The sequence below is a fragment of the Mesoplodon mirus genome, assembly GCF_964341445.2.
Source record: "Mesoplodon mirus genome assembly, chromosome: 2".
Classification (NCBI taxonomy): domain Eukaryota; kingdom Metazoa; phylum Chordata; class Mammalia; order Artiodactyla; family Ziphiidae; genus Mesoplodon; species Mesoplodon mirus.
The window spans coordinates 143749764-143773809 of record NC_138977.1 but is presented as its reverse complement, the minus strand read 5'-3'; the positions used below and the strand labels follow the sequence as shown (position 1 = coordinate 143773809).

Here is a 24046-nt window from a genome sequence, read left to right as displayed (position 1 = left end):
AATAACTAAGGGGGAGGAGGTTGTCTGAGCCAATCCAAAATGCAGAAAAATGCATGATTTATTTCCTGTATAAAGATTCTGTCTATGTAGGCAAAAATAGAGAGTAGAGACAAACTTCCAGACCGTGGGGGATGGTGGGTGGAACACTGTTATTGAGAAGGAAAGGGAGGGTGCTCTGGGTCTGACTTATTCAGGTTGACTGTCCAAATCAATTTCACTCACAACTAATGGCTCCACTGTTCACTTCATTTTGCTTGGGTAGACACAGCCATAGAGAGCAACTTAAGTGGGTCACTTTTTCTTGGATCCTTTAAGAAGATCCTTTCAATTGGAAAATGTCAAAAACTATTTTGCACAGATGTAGCAATATTCATAGTAGTTGAATATAAGTCTACAACTGAAAAAAGTATCTCCCAGACTGTTTTGCTATATTCACTTTTCTTTTCTTTATACGCAGAAATGTCTTTTTGGTAGAGTCAGGTATGTCATTAAAAATGACCCATATAAAGTGTAATATGTTTGTTCCTGGAATTTTAGCTCAATTCGATACCTGTCAGTTAATGTATTCCTATCTATATGTCCTATGGATACAGTGTCCCAAAGATAATTATAATGTACATAGACCACTGTAACTCTGCAAATTAGAGGCTGAGATAAATAGAGGCTCTTTATGTAGACAGTATTATGTGCCAAAATTCCTGAGACAGACATCATTTCTACCAAAAGAGAATATTAGCACTTATTAGAGATATAAGTACTTATTTGTTGGAATGAGAGCTCTTACGTACTGGGTACTTCTGTAGATCCTGCACAGCCCCAGGGCCTTTCGGTAGGTATGGATCCCGTAGGTGGAAATTCCAGCCGTAGTTACTGGTCGGGAAATACATCTGAGGAGAACAATGCTGTTGGTTCACAGGAAGTGGGTGAAATTGGGGAATCACACTGACACTTGTTTTATACAATCACAAAGTTTGGTTGAAATCTTAAGGTTTAGCCTAAATCTGGCATAATACAAATTCAACATAGGAGGCCTGTCAATGCAGACTCTGGACTGATACAGATGAAGCTCACAGGCCAAATTTTACTTAAGGTGAAGCTGTAGCTACTTTTCCATGTTGAAGAAATTAGAAACACTTGAAAATGTATGTAGAGTTAACTTTGTGACTCTGAGTTACCTTCACATAGTCCTTGCTGAAGAAGAACCAGCCTTTAAGCCATAAAATAAATTTTCTTAAACTGCAGCCAGAGACACTGATGACATAACTGAAGTCCAGAGAGGAAATTAGGAATTAAGAGAAACAATATTCATTCCTTAAGGCTCCTAGCGAACCAATGGACTAGAATGCTCCAATACCCAAGAAGATACTCTACTTTCTCAAAAGAAGGCACAAGTCTTTGATGTAGTTTTCCACTGTTGTGGAAGCAACTGCAAGAAATACTAAGGAAATATATTTCCCAGGTGTTTGTGAGTCTATGAAGAAATCTCTGTTTGCATGAACACACACTAAAGCTTGTACTACTGTAAAAACGTGTTCTGTAACATGTGCTTTTCATGAGTGTTAGGGTTGAGAGGCCTTGGTGGTACCTAAGCATTAACTCTCCACTGACATTTTAGTTGACAGTGAAAAGCATGAGTTGTCCTAGGCTATCTGTACCAGAGTTTGAAAATGCCTTCAATTGGGACCATGAGGAACTGCTGTACTTGGGAATAAATGTGTGAGTAAAACTTAAAGTCGGAATTTCAAACACGACAAGAGGGCTGGTGAATATAAGTAAGGATCAACATACCTGTTTTAATTGCCTTTCTAGTTTTTCTTTCTCCATCTGACAAGCTTTTATCTGTGGACAAAACAGAGGCATTTGCATACCAGAAAGAGCTCAAATGTTCTAAAGCTACTCTTGGCCCAGAGGGCAGTGATCTACTCAGAAATCAAGGGGGTGAAGCACTGATAACAGTCATGCCAGCGAAAATAGCTGAGTTTTGGATTTTTCAGACAGGCACTGGTTCTATCTTGAAATTCCCAAATGAAGTTTGGAAAGTTGGATTGTTTAAAATTGTTATTCCAATTTGTTGGGGCCATTATAATTCTCAGTTTTAGGTTGATGTATTTAGCTCTAGGTATAAATATAGATATAGACATAGATATGGATATAGAAACAGCTTCTACTGCTTATTGAATGTAATTGGAATTGGTCAATTGTACAGTCAAAGGCTTCCACAATAAATTTTAGAAGTTGCATATGCACTTAATACATGCCAGACAGTGATCTAAGTGCTTTACACTTAATAACTCACATTCAATCTTCCCAATACCCCTATGTGATACTTAACATTATTATTCCTGTTTTACAGACAAGGTCACTAAGGCATGAGATGCTGAGTAACTTGTTCAAAGGCACACTGCTACACTTCGTGCTTCTCGCTATTTAAGGCCCAACCTCATCCAGCAGACTCACCTATGCTGGGTTACCCCAACAACTGACACAACTAGGGAAAGCTGGTTTTCTTTGGACTCTTTAGTTATGCTATTGTCATCCCTACATCCCTATAAAGCAAGGTCAGATGTCCCCTACTCTATGATACCTTTCCAAGTCCTACCTATCAGAATTATTCTCTCCTTTGGTCCTCTCCTATAGATAGCATTTTACATTTATTATATGACTTTTTATAGTCTAATGTGTGCTATGTAGTCAGTTCTCATGATTCACAGTAGTTATGCTCTATAAAGTCACTGTGGACACTGAAGTAGCAAACACTGCACCATTTCTCCCAGGGAAATGCAGGCTTAGGTTCCTACCAGCTTCTGGTCATGCCATTTTTGTAAATCAATCAATACATAATTTTGTTTTATGTGTGTTCTGTTAAAGACACCTCATTTAATAAATATTATAGATCCATTAACATTGAACTCATGGCCAATAGTGCTATATTCATCCCTGAATGAAGCTTATCTGACACATGCCTTTTCTCCATTAGGCACATCACAGCCTTGCTGTGCTCAGGAACACTGGACAGCACTTCAGCACTATGCTTGGGGGACATTTAAAAAAAATGAAATCACCGGGGGCTTCCCTGGTGGTGCAGTGGTTAAGAATCCACCTGCCAATGCAGGAGATATGGGTTTGAGCCCTGGTCCGGGAAGATCCCACATGCCATGGAGCAACTAAGCCCGTGGGCCACAGCTACTGAGCCTGCGCTCTAGAGCCCATGCTCCACAACAAGAGAAGCTACCATGATGAGAAGCCCACACACCACACCAAAGAGTAGCCCCCGCTCGCCACAACTAGAGAAAGCCCACATGCAGCAACGAAGACCCAACGCAGCCAAAAATAAAATAGAATAAATTTATTTAAAAAAAGTGAAATCACCACCAAAAAGCACAAATATGTGAAAAATGTGGCACTATATAGACCATGAAAAGGACACTTTTTACAGTATGAGATCTGAAAGAAGAAGACAGCATCACCTGTTGGACCTCCACTGGGAACAAGTGTGTCAGGAAGCTCAAGTACTTTGCTGCTCTGTACAAGTTCACAAATGACCTTAAAGGTGGCACAAGAATTGATTTTGGGGTGACAAATATATTTTAGTGAGTAGGCAAATTCACAAAAATGGAATCTGCAAAAATGATGAGGACAGACTATATATGTCCCCCTCATTATCTTGTGAGTCTTTTAATAGAATGGATCTTTTTTTAGTTCCCTCACAGCATATAGCAAAATGCCTTGCAGAAAGAAGGCATCAAAATTAGATTACAAGGCACCGAATGTGGCAGGCTAATTATACAACTAAATGAAACTGTTAAAAATTCTCCCTTCCAACAGAGTATTTATGAAATACCTGTGAGCCATTACTTGAACTAGATGTTTCTGCATAGATTTTTTTTCACTTAACCCTGAGAACAACTTTGTGAAGTCATGAGGTAGGTATCATTATCTATATTTTACAGGTGAGAATGCTAAGAGAGGTTAAGCAACTTATTTTTAGAGACAGAAGTTTTAGAGTTATAAGAAACATTTTAGAGATCATCTACTCCAACTTTGTCATTTTACAGAGAAGAAAAGAAAGAACAGAAAGGTTGAATATTTGCTCAAGGTCCTCACTGATTGTCAAAGCAGGCATGAACATTGGGCTTTTATCCTTAAATATCTCCTAAGTATCTTTCACTTCACCACATTGACTGTTTTACCAGTCATTGCTTTAAAATGTCCTTCATGATAGGAAGAATAAACTCTGGTATGTAAGCAACTAGTGGCAGATCGATTTGACCTAAAAATTCCTTTGGTCAAGTGGTCCATTTGGACCACTGGTAATATGCTACTCAAATAAGGTAATGCCTATTCTATCATGGCGTTTAATCTGCTGTTAATACATTTAACATAGATTGTTAAACCATCTATTACATCTGGTGAATTCTGTCTTCCTTTCACCTGAGTAAATGAGACTTTTGAAGAATAAATGCTTGGATTATCATTATAAAGAAAATTTTGATAGTTTTAGCATATCACTAGGATCCTCCCCTAGTTCATAAGCAGTTATACTGTACTGTAATTAGACAATACATTTATTTTTTGATATCAATCAAAAATTACAGATGACACGGGAATGAAAATTTCTGTGAATTATAGTCTATAATGTAAGTATCTGGCTGTATGTTTCGGGCTGTACTACAGCTTTTATAAAGGCAAGAACATTGTCAGTCTAGACAAATATTTATCATCAATCTGAATTTAATGTAGTAGAATGAATAAAATTAAAATACGTCAGGAAGTAAAATGATTTGTGCAGTGACAACATCAAAAAAATTAAGGCAGCTTTGCATGTAAGGCATACAAATTGACACAGTGATTTTCTCACCAAAAACGATCAGAACATTTTCTCACCCACTGTTGTAAAAATATGTTGCATGAATTATTTTCAGAAAAAGCATTGTATTATATTTTTACCGTTATTTTATTCCTTCCAGTTTCTTAGAAAGGAAATGGTTCTGCCAAATAATTCTCCATGTAAAACTAGGAATTTAAAGTTAATCCTTAAAAAAGATGTCAAAGAAGAAACTAAAATTAACTCACAATCTACTTTGTATTAGGAAGAAGGTGATGACAAAGAGTTTAAAATCTCTTCTAAGACTAAGAATCTTGAAGCTACAGAGCTGTCACAGCCTGTCCCACAACAATTCCTTATTTATTGAAAAACACTGCATAATTTTGCAAATGAAAAATTTCGTAGTTCATTGTTTTTTCTTAAGCCAAATTTGTGTTAGCTACATTTCCCTCATTAACATCAATATTTACCCATCATGGCAAATTCCTGAGTCTATGTTTAATAAATTCTATTGCACCTAATTTTAGTATGCTTACATTTAATATTCTATTCTAATAAAGTGGCTAACATTATCTGGCTTCCTTGAGAGCACTCCAGTTACTTTAAATCTGGGAACCCACTGAACAAAATTCTTGGTTTCACTAGGTATATAAATGACATTTAGTATGTATGTTTTTAGAAGACAGGAACATTCCAACATAGCCCTTCAAAGAAAATGATAAGAATTTAGAAACAACTTCACTGTACTAGAGTGTTTTGGCTTTGAATTTGAGTGCTAGGTAGTTCCAACTCCCATTCTACCAAGATAAATATTATGAGAAAAAGATCAAAAGAACTGGATTTTATAAAAGACTTTGGAATCCAATTTCTTGGAAAACTCCTTAATATACTTAAGATGAAAGAAATCTCTAGTCATTTTCATCTTCTTTACAAGATTGTTTAAGAATGATTTCATCCCAGGTGCTAATCTCTCAAAAAAAAAAAAAATCCAACGGCAATTAACAGAAGCCAAAATGTCTAAATTTTTAAATGAGAAAATAAAAATAAAATACATACGTGATGGCAAAGATTATTGGACTTATACCTGAGAATTCAGCCTGTTCAACTGGGTTTGAGAAGTTTGATTAATTTGCTGTAGCTCCTCTTTTTCTTGATTAAGTCTTTCTCGGTCTGATCGCTCCTTTTTGAAGTCTTCTTCGTATATTTGCACCTAGGAAATATTAACTTACTGTTACTGCTAGCTTCCTTTTCTCTTAAGCCATATAAATGAGTTCCGGAGAGGTGCTATCTGGGTTTGTCCAATCTGAGACATTCCTGTCCTCTTTTCATGAATATTTCTTTATGGTGGGGCTCTATCTTGATACATATTACTATAATTTTACCTTTCACTTTGTTTATAATGGCAGTTCTCAACTTTTTTCTCCTTGAGCATATATCAGAAATTCATAAGTAAAGTAATAACATGGATATTTTGAAAATAATTCTCCTCCCCAATTTTTTATTGCATATTCCACTATTGTGATGAAGCCTTGCTCCTCCCACCCCATCAGTGTTAAGTTTCACTGTTTTGGAGCAAATCATGCATCTCTAAAACAAGACTTTGATGTATAAATATTGCTTGAAGTTCTGAAAGAGTTTACTGACAATAGCTGCTAAGTGAAGCCACTAAGTACTGATAAGCCAAAGTTTCTAAATATAAATTATAAGTTTAGCACAAGATAGAAATGAAAGGCTCATGTATGTGGGAGAGCAAAGCATGTTTATTGAAAGATATTCACCAGAGTTGGCCTTTATAAGTAATTGTGGGAGTATATCATAAAAAAGAGTAACATTCTAGTGGAATGCCTCTCAAGAGGTACTCCAAATATTCCAGAAAAGTAATCAAAACAACCCCCCCAAAACAGATTTAATTATTGTTGTTTTAATTGGCGTAGTGTTGGCTGATGGCTTGGAGAGTAGAATGTGGAGTTATGAAAACAAACGAAGCTTAAGAAATGAAGCAAAGGATTTCCTCTAAAACCAGATTTAAACTACAAATTACATGGGAACCTAGTAGCTAGATTTTGTCTATTAAAGTTAATGCACATTGCACCACCATCAGCAACAGTGCAACGAATTTTAACTAAAGGATTATCAATTTTAAGTCAGTAATAATAGAACAAAATATAATAGGCAAGGGGGGGAATTAAACATTTTACATGGATCTAGATGCAGATATACATATTTAATTTCAAGGCTTTATTCACCAGAAGGTTGCAAGGGAACTATACCCAGCCAAGCTGACATTTTGTTTGGGGCTGGTTTTTTTTTGTTTTTTTTGGTTGAGAGCTGAGTTTCAAATCCAGACACAGTTAAACCAATGCTCTGTAAATAATTACCAGAGGCATCTGAAGTGGGAGAAGTCCATCTGATTAGAACAGATGGACACTCTTTATCAAACACAACACTGATAGCGATTTCATCACTTAGATGGCCGAGATTCGAGCTCAGTTTCTTTGTGAATTTAAATCCTTTAGGGTTTCAAGCAGCACTTGGTGATGTAATGATTGTGGGTACCCAATTAGAAATGTGCACAGTTAAAATGTGAATGCTGAAAGCTAGCAAAAGGGTCATACAGAAACGAAGGAGATGGATTCTGGTCTACTCTTGGGGTTTATGAGAAGAAGAATACCTGCCATTGTCTGTATCAAATACGAATTAAACCTTTACTGTAAACATGTGTAAGAGCAACTCTCTCGCATGTGGTGTACATTATATGGGAGCACTGAAGATGACTCAGGTGTCTGAACGTAAGCAATACCTTTTTCAGAGGAATCCTGGCTAGCGCCAGTGGTACTTTAGGGGCTGAGAATTTGGCAGTTTTAACACTCTGATTATATACTTATTCTTTCCATGGGTCTATTTTCAAGCTGTATATTTGATCCTGAATGTAATGAAGCAGATTATTTCAAACTGAGTTGATAGAAGAGAAAATCCAACTTTATGTCAAATGTCCTGAATTTTTTAGATTTATAGATAGGTTACTTCCTATGAAGTAATAACAATAAAGTAAATAACAACAACAATATCACAATTGCTCTATTCTTCCTTGTATTGCATCAGGAATCCTTGTAATTGGCACTTGTTCAGAGCAAAACAGCCAACAAGTCATACCCAGGGGCATCAGAAAATAATACTTCTTGTCTCTTTGTTCTGTGTCACCCTATCCCCTGCCCCTGCCATTGCTAACATATTACTGACAATGTGTGCTTCTGGGATTGGAATTCCTATATTTCCTGTACTTATCAACATCACTTTGAACTGTTCCAGCCCTTTGCTTATATTAGTTTATTTAACCTCTTACAGGAAAAGAGATGTGATATGCATGGGTGGCTCCTCAGCTAAGCCAGCTCCAGCTGGCTGAACTAAAATTAGACTCAAGTAGTTTAGGCAGTGCTATATCCCCACAGCCCTGTGTTGCTGGTGCATGCAGAAGCTTAGAGAGAGCATCCTTTACTCTTGTTGTGCACTTGGAAACAGTGAGTGAAGTTGGGTGAGTTAAGAGGAGGAAACCATTGTACATCAGTAAATTCATAGGTGGTGCCATCTGTACGTAGGGATAGATGAACAGACCTGGCTCTTCAGTGACCATGATCAGTGCAGAGTATTCCCTTTAAAACTGCCCTCATTGTTCAAAAGCCCAGAGGCCTGCAGCTACAGAATAATAGCCCGGCTGCTACCATTTTCTGAAAAGGTCCAGAGTTTGGGTTAATAGTGTCTTCAAAATAAATCATGTCTACATGAAACCCTGTAGACCCAGTGCTAATAGAATTTCACTAAAAGGTTAATTAGCATGCCCCCTTTTTAAGTGTATGATCTTGGGCGAGCCACTTAATCCATCTGAAACTTAATTTTCTCTTTTATAAAGTGTGAGAGTTGGACTAGCTGATCTATATTTTCCCATAAAGCTTTAAAATTAGGTAATTCTAATTAAAATACATGCAAAAACCTTTGACATGTTTTGAATAGGAGGACTTCCAGAAATGGCTAAAGCAGCATGAACAATGGGCCCTAAGTTCTCCACATGACCGCTCCACTTTCAACTTCTCACCTGCTGTTTGAGAACTTCCATTTCTGTTCTCATCTCCTCATGGCTGCACTCCATTTCAGACTTCCCCAAACAGTCCTCAGGAGATGAAGAACACTCCATTTTCAAGGCATCCTGAAGAGCCTGTGTTATAAGATAAGCACACTGTTGACCTGAGAGTTGCCACATCATATGAATTTCTCTACAATTCTTACAGTCATCTCAAATGCACTCATAAGGTAGAATTTCATTTTTAATGCTACTTTCATCACTGAGTAACTTTCTTCATAAATGCATTTTTTTCAGAATTTCCGTCTTTTCTCCATGATGGTGCTTATGCTATTCAACTCTCATTGTTACTTGAGAAGGCTTTGGTGTTAGAGCCCCTTCCACCTAGCCAACCATGAGTGGAAAACAGATACATAGCCTTTCTCTAGAGTCTGCTTCAGTCAAATATATGCTCCATCAGTAAGGCTCAAACTTCAGGGAGCATCAGAATCACCTGGAGAGGTAGCAAACATGCCCATGCCTGGGCATTGCCTCCAAGGATCCTGAATCAGTATCTCTGGAAGCAGGGTCTGAGAATCTGCATTCCTCAAAAGCTGATGCTCCTGCTCTCAGATGACATTTTTAAAAAGAATATCTTCATTGAAGTACAATTGTTTTACAATGGTGTGTTACTTTCTGCTTATAACAAAGTGAATCAGCTATACATATACATATATCCTTATTAGATGACATTTTGAATAATATATTTCTGCTATATAACCACGTCCCTTACAGGAGAGAGGGAAACTCACATAAATGGGAACCCAGGCAGATTCATTATCCATTGTTGTACGGTTCTGCTCTGTACTCCTTCAGCATAACATGCCTTGGCCCAGACACAGTCATATTTATTCTCCAATAAAACACCCATTAACCCACTAGAGGGTGGAGAGAGTGCTCTCCTTTCTTGACATGTAGTACAACTTGGTGTTTTCACCATGGGGTGAGGAAGTGAAGCAAATAAGAGACACTTAGATTTGCCAACCAGATCATCATCCTTGCTCATAATTCCATGGCACTCTTACATATACTATACTTTTTCAGATTATATGAAAGACATTGTCTCTATTCTGAAGACTCTTGGCTCATGATGAGTTAAATAAAACGGCCACCAAAAATTGTGACAGACATACCTCATCCTGTTGTGGTCTCAGAGCCCACACACAATATGACTACTTGCTCATTATCAAATGAGTCCTCTATACAAATAGAAAAGGTTCACTTCCAAAGCTCCAAGACTTTACTGCCTCTGTATTTCTTTAGTAGCTTCAGTGGTGTTCATTTGATGATTCTATTAGTAACTCACTTCCCTGCATTACTATACAATATAGTCATAAGGATAGAAAAGAAAAGCAAATTTAAGGTCTTAAATATGCATAGTTAAGATTAGAAATTTCCTAATAGAATGTCTTATAGTTTAGCCTGATGTAAATATCATTTTTCAGGAAGTTGTAAGAAAAACAAGAACTTTTTTCTTCCTCCAAGAATTATTAGACAACAGAAGTTGTTTAATAATTTATGTTTTGTTAGAATTTATTGCTAAGCTACATAGTTCTAGGTATTATCATAATAGTTATATTTTTTAAAAATGTGTCACTAGTAATAGAATCTAGGGTGGGGTGAGCCAAGTGAGTCAAGATAATCAAATATGCTGGTTCTATATCCTACAGCTATGAATAGACTACTTTTGTAGGTCTTGTAATATTTGAATTTTCTGATCTACCTTTCATGCTATTCAGACCTCTAGAAATTTTCCAAATGAGTCATAAATGAAAGGTGAGTCTAGTAGACATTTATTCCATCTTGGGGTTTTCCAACTTCCTTGAACAAACACCTGTAACCTACTCCAGAGCAGCAGTTTACCATAAGCACAGATATACTAAACAGATCTACCCATCTCACAATGGCAAGATGTCAGACACATCAATTTTGCCCATGGGTCGCCCTGGTTGACTAGCCTCAGGTAATTTCTCTCACTTTGATCAAACATCTGGCTTCTCTGTCAAGAACCTGATGAAAACAATGCCCTTAGGTATCTCCCTCAAAGCAAATAAGGAAAATTCAGTACACATAGTTGTGTGAACTTCTGAAAACCATATGTTAATTGCTAAGGTGACATGCTACCAATTTCTGCTGAGACCGGGTCAGAGGCAGTGGGTTTGTGCAAGCAGGGTGGACCCCAAATTTCCATGCTGTGATGAATGGTGCGCACAATTAGCTACCCAAATCATCATTTTGAGTAACTTCTATTTATTACAGTGGTAAAAGAGAACAGAAGAAAAATCTATACTGTAAAATAATAATTTCTTACATTTCATTAGACACTAATACTAAATGAGAAAAAACCTAAATGAGAAAAAATTCTCTTTGCACTAAATAAGAAAAAATGAGAAAAAAAATCTCTTTGTAGCTCACCACTTTCTATCTATGTTTTTAAAGTGACAGTTGAAGGTATAGATGTGTGAGATGAAATCTTTTCTGGCTTAAAGTACTTTTATTTTTTCTTACTACTCATAAGTAATGTGTTATTCCTATTAAAGCATGAATCTCAGGGCCAAAATTGGCTACTGAACATATTATGTACCAGCAAATTACATTAATTAGTTAATTCATCCATTCATCCAGTCAACAAATATTTAAGAACATATTATGAGCAAGGCCCTGTTCAAGGCACTTGGAATGTAGCAGTGAACAAAATAGAGAAACTCAGGGCCCCATTATGACTGTTGTCTTCGTGAGTCCCTTCCTCCAAATAAATATGTAGTAAAATTATATATTATAATTGCATTCTTACAAAGATGAATATGTTAATATTAATAGGAAAATGTTTTTTCAACCTCATACTTTAGTTTTTTTCCTCTGACTTTAAGAGAAATTAAGCATATTAATGGGCCACTATAAGTATTGTGGGCCCTCAATACTGTGTCCACCTTGCCTAGGAGAGAAGTCTGCCCTGCAAATATCCTGCCCACATGGAGCTTACAATCAAGAGTGGGAGACAGGAGACAATTAAGATAATATATATGAGACATTATGCATATACTAGAATGCAATGAATTCCAAGGAAATATTAAAACAGGAAATATTAGAAGTGGCGTATGTAATTTTAATTAAGATAACCAGAAAAATCCTCTTTGAGAAGATGACAAGCTCTGAATTTTACTCAAATTAATTTTTCTCATTGAGATTTTATGATTAAATCATGAGTTTTAAAGTTTTTACTAATTTAAAAACATTTTCTATAAACACACCTACACAAAAATGAAGGTTATACATGGGTTTGAGTAAAAAACAGAGTTCTTGGCTGTCTTAATTTCTACAGGCTTTATATTCTTGTGCCTACATTTATAGAAATAGAGAACAGAAGAAAACTGATAAGTAATAACATATCAAAAATGGGAGAGATTTCAAATATAATCTCAATTAATGTCAGTTCCTCTAATTCATTTGCAAAGGATTTCCAGCAGTGATTAAGACAGAAAATTCATTTGCCCTGAATTTGTATCTCTGAACATTGTTTTTCTCTCTTAAACGACAGATAAGTACATTGTTTACGAAGTCAATCTCCAATTTCTCATTTTCTCCTGAATAATAACTTGCCCCATAAACAGATCAAACATAGCATCACATTTGTAAAGCACCCTGTCAACCATACAGGCATATAGTTAACACTTTGGGGATATTTAAGTTACACCTCTGAACACTACTTAACTACAAGATGGCACACGGTCCCAAAGGCAAGCACTGAGCACGTGTTTAAGGCCAGTCAACCACCTACTCTTTTTTTAGAAGATAATTTCTGTTACTTTGGTCAAGAAATATCTAGCCTGAGAGATGACCATCTCAACTCAACCATGCACTACAAGTATTACTATGGTCCACATACGACGTGGCTCTTGAAAAAGTCAACAGCAAAGGATTTAATTTTTTTCCCTGAACAAGTCAGCGATCCCTCCCCCCAAGAGAATTAAGGTTTAGTCCATTAAAACAACACACACACACACACACACACACACACACGTGTCGTCCTTTTGCAGCAATTCACAGGTAGCTCCTTTGAATAGTTGTTGGAGCAAAGGCATTAAATCACCAGCATTTTCTTAATAGACCTACACAGTACTCCCCAAGCCCCCATTAAAGGTGAGTTTTAGGCTTATTCTCAGGAAGGCCGCCATCTCATTTTTGGATTTGGCATTTAGCCTGCTTCCATATAGTCTGTATTACACTCAGCAGCTCCACAGTGATGATTTTAAAGAGCAGCCTGTTTTCCTCAGGAAACTTTTGCGGTTGACCAAGAGATAACGCTACTATTCGCAAACACCCACTTGCTTTATGTGGTTCTTTGAACTACCAAAAAAAAAGTTCTTACTCTCTTCTATACTTTCTCCTTATCTCTTTCTTTAATGACAATTCTTTGCAGAGACATGAATTCCCAAAAAAATTCTTAGCCAAGTATGGCTGAACGAAGCAGATAGGAGTGATTTATGCAGTTACAGAGACCTCCGTGCAAGCCCCCGAGACTGAGCTGCATTGCAGTGTGGATTTTGCTGTGAGCCTCAGCCCAGAAAGTGCTCTTTATACAGAAACCTCTCATTTGATCTCTCCAGCTTCACCTGGCCTGATACCTTATTGAGGCGTTTTATTTCACATTCAAAATGTTGTTTCTTCTGGTTCGCGAGAGCGTTTTTTTCCTTCAAAAGCTTATTCTCTCTCTTCAATTCATGTAATTCTTCATTTAGGCTCTCCTTTTCCTTCTGAAGTAGAAAGCAAGAAAACAAATTCAAAATCAATAAAATTCAGATGAGATGATATTGTAGGAATACTTCTGAAATAAAAAACAAACAAACAAACAAAAAACAGGACCTGCTAGATTTTCACTTAACATTCCATTTGAGCAATAATCTCTGGGTGGAGGTCAGGATGAGGATAGAAGAAATCTTTATGTTATCCTTACTGCTACTAAGTTTTGTGACCCCAGAACAAGCTATCAAAATCCCCACTCCTCACTTTCAAGGGTCAAATGGGTCTGCAGAAAAAGGTACTTGCTATGCACTCTTACAAGGTGATGAAAGAGTGACTCACTAAAAATAACTGAAAGTTCTAATATGCAAAGTGTCATTGCAACAAAAAATACCAAATATCTCAAAGCCTAATCCTGCATCATTCAGGACTGGTGAGAGACAAAGAAGAGGATAAAAGATAAAACCTCAGGCAACAAGACATTTCACCACAGATAATTATTCAGAGCACTGTATTGTTCTGATGATTACTTTTAAAAGGTAGAGATGAGCTAGTCCAACTGACATCACTCCTCCACTTTTCAGATCACCTTCAAGGAATCCAGTGTTTTAAGTAACTGAAGCAAGGTCAGTGGCTTAGACAATAACAGGCTCTGGATTCAGACAACATCTGCCTCCTATCTCTTAATTTTATATTCTGGACAGTAAACTTTTTGTGGAGTGAATTGAATTTTTAATGAGACTGCAGTTTTAACCCCATAAAATAAACATTCTGGAATTTAGGTAAATCAAGATGAGGAAATAGCGAAGATATACGTTAAAGTATATTATTTTAATAGCTAATATTTCCCATCACAATGATTAAAGAAATCTACTTTAGGTGAGTCGTTTTCTTTAAAACTGAAAACACTTCTCTTTGCCTTTGTTTAAACAGAAGAGGTCCATGTGTACACATAGAAAATGTACCAATCTTTTTCTAACTTAGCATAGTTTAAGAGAAAATTATTTCCACAAGAAGATGGTCCCAAATGCATAGGGAAAAATTTACCATGATTCCTGTGCTGCATGTAAATGGAACCGAAAGGGACTCTTATCTTACGTGGCAGAAAGGGAGTTGCTAAGCAAGGAAGGGAACTTGAACTGATGATGTCTGCACTGATTTGTGACATTGCCTTAAGATTTGTGCACGTTTTAAAATACAGCTGCTGCATCACAATATTAGTCACAAGACTTCACCTGAGAAAATCTACCCTTCTCGTTCTTTCCTAACATGCCTGAAAAAAATGAGAGGCCATTAGAGCTCAAGGGCCTCCTCCCATTTTCTATAAATCCATGAAGTCCCATAACTAAAAGTAAAACCGGGAGTCTATTTTAACAGAGGCCATCACCTCAGTGGCCACCTTCTAGTTCTCAGGAGGATTAAAGGGGCCTTCCAATCTGGAGACTGGGCTCAAGTCCCATTTTTCCATGTGCTACATTATCGACATTAAGTCATCTAAGCCTTACGTCTCAGCCTTCTCATCTCTAAAACGGCAAAAATAAAAGTTTCCTCACAGATGGGCTGAGGATGTTAAATGAGACGATGAGGGTGAGATACTTTTCAAAAATGTTATATTTTTAAGATGACAAAAGTAATACTTATTTGTAAAGCTCTCTGTAAGCTGAAAAGCAGCTGTACAAATACAGGGAATTGTCATATTATCAACACTGGTAATAAAAATGATCAGTATGAGTAAAAGCAAAAACGCAAAATGAATTTTCTCCTAGGCTGCAATGTCGGAGAAAGATACCCCAAAGCCCTGGCTCAGTTCTCCCCGCGGGTGGAGCCGGGCAAATTAAGGTCTGCCTGTTTGCGCGACAAAGAAGGAAGTGAGCCGGGCACCTCCCGCCTTCTGATTCTAGAGAAGTGGCCCCTATTTTTGGCTCTGGGGACTTGCGTAACCCGTACACCCTTGCCCATCGGTCACCACTCTGCAGAGGGTTGATTTGAATCAACGGTTGGTTCTCAACCGTCTGGAGGCAGGGGACCCCCCCCTACCCGCTACCGCGCGCTCCTGGGGGCGGGGAGGTCGCTCCCCGATCCCCGCCCACCTCCTCGCGCTGCTGCAGGTCGCTCTCCCTCTGGCTCTGCTGCAGCGCCTTCTCCAGCGTGCCTAGGAAGCTTTCTGCGGCGTCCAGTTTCGTTTTCAGCCCTGCGACCTGTAGAAGTGGTTCACAGACAGCTGCAGACACCTCGCCTGAAGCCCACAACCCCCTGGATTTATTCCCAGCCTAAGCACCCGGGGACAGAACTGGCTCAGTCTTGGGCATCCCCTAGGGAGTGGCTCTTCTTTCCACCGCCCCAAACCAAGATCGGGTCTTTTGCTTTTTTTTTTTTTTTTTTTTTTTTTTCTCCGGTACGCGGGCCTCTCACTGTTGTGGCCTCTCCCGTTGCGGAGCACAGGCTCCGGACGCGCAGGCTCAGCGGCCATGGCTCACGGGCCCAGCCGCTCTGCGGCATGTGGGATCTTCCCAGACCCGGGCACGAACCCGTGTCCCCTGCATTGGCAGGCGGATTCTCAACCACTGCGCCACCAGGGAAGCCCGGGGTCTTTTGCTTTTAAAAAGAAGTTTCCTCTACAAGAAAAAAAAAAAAGCAAACACCAAAACGGCCTCCAGCCTCCTTTCTCTAGAGCACACCACTTTCGAGGAAATAAACCCGTAGACCTTACGGGAGCCTTCTAGGCTTGTCATTCTATCCTCAGCTTGCAAGGTGTGCCTCATCTGATCTGAAAAGGACAGCGAAGGATAGGGGATAAGTGAATATGCCTACCTTGCCGAAAAAAAAGACATGACCTTTAACTCATCAGTAACCTGCAGCATTTGACCTGCTACTAAATGCCAGATTAGTCGTCTGAGTGACAAGGGTCCAGTGAGAAAAGCCTTAAGGACAGGCACTTGATCAAAATGGGAACTGTGACCATTGTTAACCCTGGGTCTTCATGCAGCTGCAAGCCATTCAGGAAGGCAGCTTAAACAATTTTCTCTGGGATCATGTGCTTTAAAATTTGGAGATCCCAAAGCTGTCCAGACTGAATATTGTAAGGTGGCTTGACCATGGCCTGGTGTAGTGAAACGTTATCCTGCTCTTTCCAAATTTAATACTCTGAGTATCAAAATGAGGAAGAAAAGAGCAATACTAATGTATTACTCACTTGTGGTCAAGTTTCTTGATTCTGAATTATTTTGGAGAGTTTACCTTCTCTTTCCTCTCTTTTAGAACATGGAATGGTTTTAAATTACAAACTGACTTTTACCCTTTAAAATATATTTCCCCCCCAAAAAATTCTTTCTCACCAAAGCAAAAGTGTCTTGACAGAGAACATGCTTTGGAGAGAAGGGATTCCCCACTTCCCCTCACACTTTCGCTGTTAACACTGCTTGTCTCTTTTTCTGTGGAAAACAGCTTATGCTATAACGAATTAGAGAAGTAGCCTTGCATAAAAATATGAACTTTAAGCCATTTCTCACCTCACATATAACCTTGTGTTTTTATGGCTGCTAGTAACAAAGCTGAGGCCAGGATACTGTGTGAGCTATGATAAATGTGGGCAAGAACTCTAGAGACAGCACTGGGGGCTATATTTAGTACCTTTCTTTTGCCATGCTTAAGACAATTCACTGACACATTCCTTCGTTCATTAATCTTCAGTACGGAGAGGCCAATAATGCACTCAGCACCCTCCCCCTCATCATTTTACAACAGACAGCTGGCTACCCACAAATCTCCTGTAGTTGAAATCAATGAGAATCTTCACATACTTGTCTCCCCCAGATTACCGATTGAAAGCAAATACCAAACAGAGAGGTGTTTACCTTTCTTTCATATAACTCTTTCATGCTTCTAAATTGCTGATCCCATTGCTGGTTAACTTCCAGGAGCTGAAATGATTAAAGTTTGGTAAAGCAACAAAGGATTTTGCCCATTTGGAAATTTAGCCAAAATGAAATCACTTTTCGAGGCTACTAAGGCTTTGGAAGCCATGGGTGAAGACAGTATTCCTTCCACCAAGTTCTGGTAGATCTGGGATAAGTTAATTGAACACATTTGCCTTTCATAATTGGTTCACATATGAAAAACTATTAAGCCTTAGGTATATCTTGACTAGCCAGTTGAACAGTTTATTAGCAACTTCTAACTTTGCTTAGTTATTTGAATTTTCATCTTCTTGTTTAATCTAACCAGAATCTGATAAAAAATTGTAAGTATTAATGGGTTATTAATATTTATTTGAAGGGCCTTTTTTCAAACCTTTCCATATTTTTATGTGCTTACATTGATTATTATAATGAAATATTTCTTCTAGCTTTTTTTTTTTTTTTTTTTTTTTTTTTTTTTTTTTTTCTATTCTTTTTGCGGTATGCGGGCCTCTCACTGCTGTGGCCTCTCCCGTTGCGCAGCACAGGCTCCGGATGCGCAGGCCCAGCGGTCGTGGCTCACGGGCCCAGCCGCTCCGCGGCATATGGGATCCTCCCAGACCGGGGCACGAACCCGTATCCCCTGCATCGGCAGGCGGACTCTCAACCACTGCGCCACCAGGGAGGCCCTCTTCTAGCTTTTTAAAGATAGAATTTATATTTAAAAATTCCAAGTTCAATTAACTGATAATCATTTGCTTGCAATACTGTGTTTTTTTTTTTAAATCGGTACATGATTTGTATTATATACTCAGCTAATGGATAATATCACCTTTTTGAAAGCATAGCTTTTTCAGGGAATAATAGTTTTGTCGTAAGACAATATTTAGAAACAATTTAGGCTGCAAACAATTTGAAAGTTTTAAAACTGTGTGCCAAATAGATGAAAGAAAAAACACTAAGACCTGTTTTCAGTTTTCTTGTAAGGGAAGTCCACAATTTTCCACATTAAGAGAAATTCCAACACCAATAAATATGGGACAAACATGGAGAAGAGTGTCACAATGACTAAGATGTAGCAAGACTTTCTCTCAATAACAAAACAAAATATCTAATCCGGAGTGGCAATTGTGAGGTAACTCTTATGCTGGAAATAGATATGACTATTTAGTATAAGACTATATAATATTATTATGTAAAGATCCCTGATCTGTTGTTATTTTAGGGACTAACATTTCTATGCTATGGTAACATTACTCTGCTATAGTTCAGTAATTTTCCAGAAGGGCACACTATTTTATGCAGTATCAAAGAAGGGTAGAGGAAACCATAGAAGAAAACACGAAGGCTCTAGCATAGAAAATGATTTTGAAAAGGAATTACAAAATTGACAACAGAGTGCCAATTGTTAACTTTTTACCTCTTTCTCTGTCAAGGAGAATAAAGAGATTCTAATATTCATTAAACTCAGAAAAACGGAACTCAAAATAATATCCATCACATTCCCAATGACACTTTAAAACAAATTTCTTTTATGATAATGCTTAACCCCTTAACCCCTGTTGGTCAGATGCCCAACTCATGAAGTCATAGCACCTAATCAATGATACAATAAAGCCTCTGACAGTTTGAGTTTCAAGGTGTGTCAAGTGCCCAGCATAAAGGGCACAGATGATAAGCTCACCTAGCCCATGTGGAGGAAATGTCTAAGTTTTGAAAAAAATTAAGATTATAATTATTGGATTTATGGCTTTGTCATTTTTATTCATTTGCACAAGCACTGAGAGACCGAGTAAGAGATATGTAGGTGAATAAGAAAGAAGTATTTGCTCTCAAAATAATGCAGTCCAGTATCCTTAAGTTAAATACTATGACCCAATAACAAAAATAAAAGGCACTAGGTGCCTATTTTATTCTCAGAATTAATCCACGGCACATGTTGCTTCAACTAATGTTTCAAAATTACCTCTTTTCTCTGTTTTTCCAGGCACCTTATCTTTTGTTCAAGGGAATTTGTTAAGTTCTTTCTTCTCAATGATTGAGTCCACTTAAAAAAAAAAAAAAGAAAAAGAGTGAAACAGAATAGTCTATAAACAGGAGAAATTCTTCTCTTCACAAACTCTCATGTTGTAATTCATAAAAATATTTTAGCAATAATAATGCTCACACCATAGTCCTTCAAAGAGACCTGTTGATGAAAAAACTTTCTATTTTAGACTCTTTTATATGAATTAAGTACCAAAATAATTCTCTAATAAATTACAAATGTATCTATATAATGGGCAAGCAAGAAATTAGGGTTTTATGAATTTGGATTTCAATCCTTTTCCAAAAAAATGAAAATTCAGAGTAGAATGTATATAGAAATCAGGTAAGTTTCATGGATATATGTTAGGTATTTACCTGGTAAACATTTCTAAAAAATCATTTTTGTACACATACCCATGATCTGAAGAGTGGCCCTGGCAAAATTCAGAGAAGTGATAGAAACACCAAGAAAAAAAGACCAACACACTACAGTTAAATGGCAACAAATTGATTCTGAAACAATAATACAATAAATTAACTACCTCAATGAACATCATTATGATTATGTTATAGAGGTGGGCATAGATTATCTGGTATTTTGTAATTTTCACCAGCCCTTTGTATAAAGCTACTAGGTGACAAATTTAGATTAATAATAAATCATTGGTATGGTGAAAAATCAACCACCTTTCTTTTCAGTTTTTTTAAAAAAATATTATTCATTTAAAGAAAGCACAAAAGCTCTGGAAACTGCCTGCCATCTGTCTAAATTGACCATCAACAAAGTTCTCTTAAGTACTGTTTTCTCTGTTTTAATTCAATAGTCTTAAAACCATGCATGGCTGAGTCATATAAGTAATACAATGAATGGGGTGATGAGGGTCGTCCCTAAATCTGCTATTCAGTTTCAGGCTCAATAGCTATTGTGGACCACGAAATTGCTTAAGGGTATTCATGAACAATTAAGAAATATTTTCAAAACATGTTGGTCTTTGCCACAAACGTTACAGGAAATGCTGTTTTGCAATCATCATAGGATTTCAAGGACTTTTTTCATTAGAAATGATTTATAAAACTATTTTGTATCTTTTCTCTATTTACCTTTGTCTCACAATGTTTTAGGATTCGAGGGTATTATATACCTCTATAGATGCTGTTCTTAGTTTTCTTAGCTACTTCTTATTCAGATCCATGTGTAACTAAGACTGCATTTAAAGAGACATTCTTCTGTAGGTCAACACAATCAGAATGATTATACCTGCTTCTGACCTCAAGGTGGTTTAGCCCAGTGCCAGAAGTGACATCAATTTCCAGGTGACAAGTATGTTGGGTCCTGCAATTGAGATTTCCCTTTTTTAGGAAGACTTCCAAGGGATTGGACTTACCCTGGATCAACACAGGCTAAATATTAGGCATCTCTGATTTGGAGAATGCTGTAAGCCAACCCTACTTAGTGTGTCCTGAGCTCTGTGAAGCAGAGGTTTGGTGAGACTGGATTCTAGACCAGTGGTTCTCACCACTAGAGCACATCAGAATCACCCTGGGAGCTTGCTAAACATAGGGCACCCTGAACACTGATCAGAATTTCTGAAAGGGAGCCATAGCACCTCTTTCTTCTTTTTAATAGACTACTTTTTTTTTTTTTTTTTTTTTCTTTTTGCTGTATGCGGGCCTCTCACTGTTGTGGCCTCTCCCGTTGCGGAGCACAGGCTCCGGATGCGCAGGCCCAGCGGCCATGGCTCACGGGCCCAGCCGCTCCGCGGCATATGGGATCCTCCCAGACCGGGGCACGAACCCGTATCCCCTGCATCGGCAGGCGGACTCTCAACCACTGCGCCACCAGGGAGGCCCGATAGACTACTTTTTAAAGCAGCTCTAGGTTCACAGAAAAATTGAGTGGAGAGTATAGAGATTTCCCACATACCTATTGCCCCAACAAATGGGTAGTCTTCCCCATTATTGGCACCCCCCATCAGCGTAGTATATTTGTTAATAGATGAGCCTACATTGACACATCATTATCACCCAAATCCACAGTTTACATTAGGGTTCGCTGTTGTATAGTCTATGGATTTAGATGAATGTGTAATGACATGTATCTATCATTTGTAGTATCATGGAGAATAGTTTCACTGTCTTAAAAATCCTCTGTGCTCCACCTATTTATCCCACCTCTATTTGTAAATAAATATCACTGATTATCATGAGTTACACTAAAGTTCAAGATTCCTCCATTCCATACCATGCTTCGGAATATGAATTTTAGGTCCTCAAACAGTCTTTTTTCTATTTGTGATATAGACCAAAAAAACCCCAAAATCTGTGACCAACAAATATTTGTATGACCCTACTTTCTGGGAACCTAGATTAAGAGTAATCAGATAGTATGCATTTTTTCCATATATAATTTTCTCTGGAAAAGAATTATGAAATATTTTGACCCTTGATTTTCTTATAAATGAGGTATTTTTAAATAACTTTATAAAAATCATTTATAAAATGATTTAGTAAAGATATTAAATCTGCAAGACAAAGAAAGCACAGCAATAGGTATGGCTTATAAGTCAAAAATGTATCACTAGGGATTTATCTGAGGATTCATCAACATTTTACCACCATTCATATGTCTTAGGTGTGCGTTAAAATGAAAGAAAACCAATTAAATACAAAGTTTTGGGGAAACTTTTCACTTGTTTTTGTTGTGCTTCCCAGTTGCTAATAAAGGCATAGAAAGATTTTTAGTCACTGGTCCTTCTAAGGGCTCATTTAAGAACATTTATTCCCTATAAAATGTAATCTGTGTTCAAAGTATTTGGACCTTGATTTCTCATTTACCCTAATAACCAGACCAACTTCTAAAAGATCCAAGTTCTGAGACTGCTAAATTAAATACCTAAATGTACCAAAAAGTCTCAGTTTCCTATTATATCTTAGTTATCTCTAAAAAAATCTTTAAGAAAGCACTTTCATTCATTCATTCAATTAATAAGTATCTGTTGCAGTAACCAGTAACAGAACAATGACTGTGGTATTAATTACGTATATAGAAGTATTTTACCATAGATACTCTATTGCTATAATAGCTTTTATTTCTAACCACACAAATATAATATTCTTTTTACATTTTACATTAAACCAGATTCCTTGAAATCAAGAGCAAAATATGAAACACATAGAATTGAAAAACTGACAGGACAAGATTTTATTTCTCACTTTGTAAAAGAAGAAATGTAGCTCAGAGGTGTCAAAGGAAATGTAACTAGTCACCTAGATATTTTTCCTTTGTTGAATAACATTCTTGAAATATATAGAGCAGATCTTAGCTAAAGAAAGCAAACTAGCCATTTCTACTCTTATTAATCATTGCATAATTTGCCATTAGCAATGCTGTCGTTGATATATATGGTCAATTCATCCCCTAGAAATGCGTTCTTACCTCTGCATGCTCAGTAGAACTTTCTGTACCACTCATTCTAGTTGTGCACTGTAGGAAATGTGCCACGGAAGCTGGTTTTCCTGGAGTCTTGGAGAGCAGAAAGAAAAAAGCAAAGAAAATATCTCTTAATGGTTTATTTTAAAGTCAGAGCAAATATATATATAATTTTTAAAATACCACACAAATAGTTAACTGATGATAGAAAATAATAGCAACAGTTTTTCACTGACAATGTACAGCAGTGACTCTGTATGTGAATTATACAGAATAAGATAAAAGCACAGCAAGTGTGATTATAACTTTTCTTCTCTTCCAGATAAGGGATTTCCCAGGATGTCTCAAGCTGCAGGCTGTGACTAACACACAAGGCAGATAAGCCTTGCTATGGTATGTAAATTGCCATTCTTCCCTTACTGGCAGTTTCTCCCACTGGAGGAAGAAGTTACCACAGAAAGCCTAGGCAAGCCAAGTCTTTCCTCAGTAGACAAGCTGCCGTAACTTCACTGTATTTCCAGATCAATTAGGTAACTGTTGACTTTTTGACAGCCCAGTTCCTTGCTTCCCTAAGGGAAGGATTTTCTGGCAGTGCCTTATACATGTCAGCTTAGCTGTGCAGAATTTAATGAGTCATATGAAATTCTCATGGAACTAAAAAGAAAATAATTCATTACAAAGTTACCGGGTATTGTTCGTAAAACTAATCTTCCGTACTGGCAGGAAGTTTAAACTTGGTTCTCAAGTTTAAAGTCTCAAGACTGTCTTTTCCATAGGTTGTCCACATTTTCTCCATGATCCCATGGAAGTAAAATCTTTGCACTAACATTTAGCTTTAATGAGTTGGCTTGTCGTTTTACAGGGCACTGAGATAATGGAGCACATGATAAGTAGGGCAATTATACTCCAATAAAGATGTTAAAAAAAAAAAAGCACAGAAAGCAGATGCTTGGAGCTACACAGATGGGCCGTGATAGAGCAGAAGACCTCATTCTTGACTTGGAGGAGAGGGA

The 24046-nt window shown here is 37.5% G+C and overlaps 1 protein-coding gene and 1 long non-coding RNA gene across 2 annotated transcripts in view; one reads left to right on the top strand and one right to left on the bottom strand.

Annotated features, from left to right (window-relative positions):
* The window catches only part of TNIP3 (TNFAIP3 interacting protein 3), a 35542-nt gene extending 12374 nt beyond the window's left edge, over positions 1–23168 (bottom strand). Inside the window, exons 1-9 of the mRNA XM_082611176.1 lie at positions 23040–23168; positions 19542–19622; positions 17534–17599; positions 15770–15949; positions 13565–13693; positions 8916–9035; positions 5910–6035; positions 1789–1839; positions 789–902 (exon numbers count right to left, since the gene is read on the bottom strand). Of these exons, the coding sequence (XP_082467302.1) occupies positions 789–902; positions 1789–1839; positions 5910–6035; positions 8916–9035; positions 13565–13693; positions 15770–15949; positions 17534–17599; positions 19542–19622; positions 23040–23075 (903 nt within the window). The 5' untranslated portion in view covers positions 23076–23168. The remainder of the gene's footprint in view (positions 1–788; positions 903–1788; positions 1840–5909; positions 6036–8915; positions 9036–13564; positions 13694–15769; positions 15950–17533; positions 17600–19541; positions 19623–23039) is intronic.
* LOC309815528 overlaps positions 1–24046 on the top strand; it is a 460183-nt gene that overhangs the window by 127180 nt on the left and 308957 nt on the right. The window lies entirely within an intron of this gene.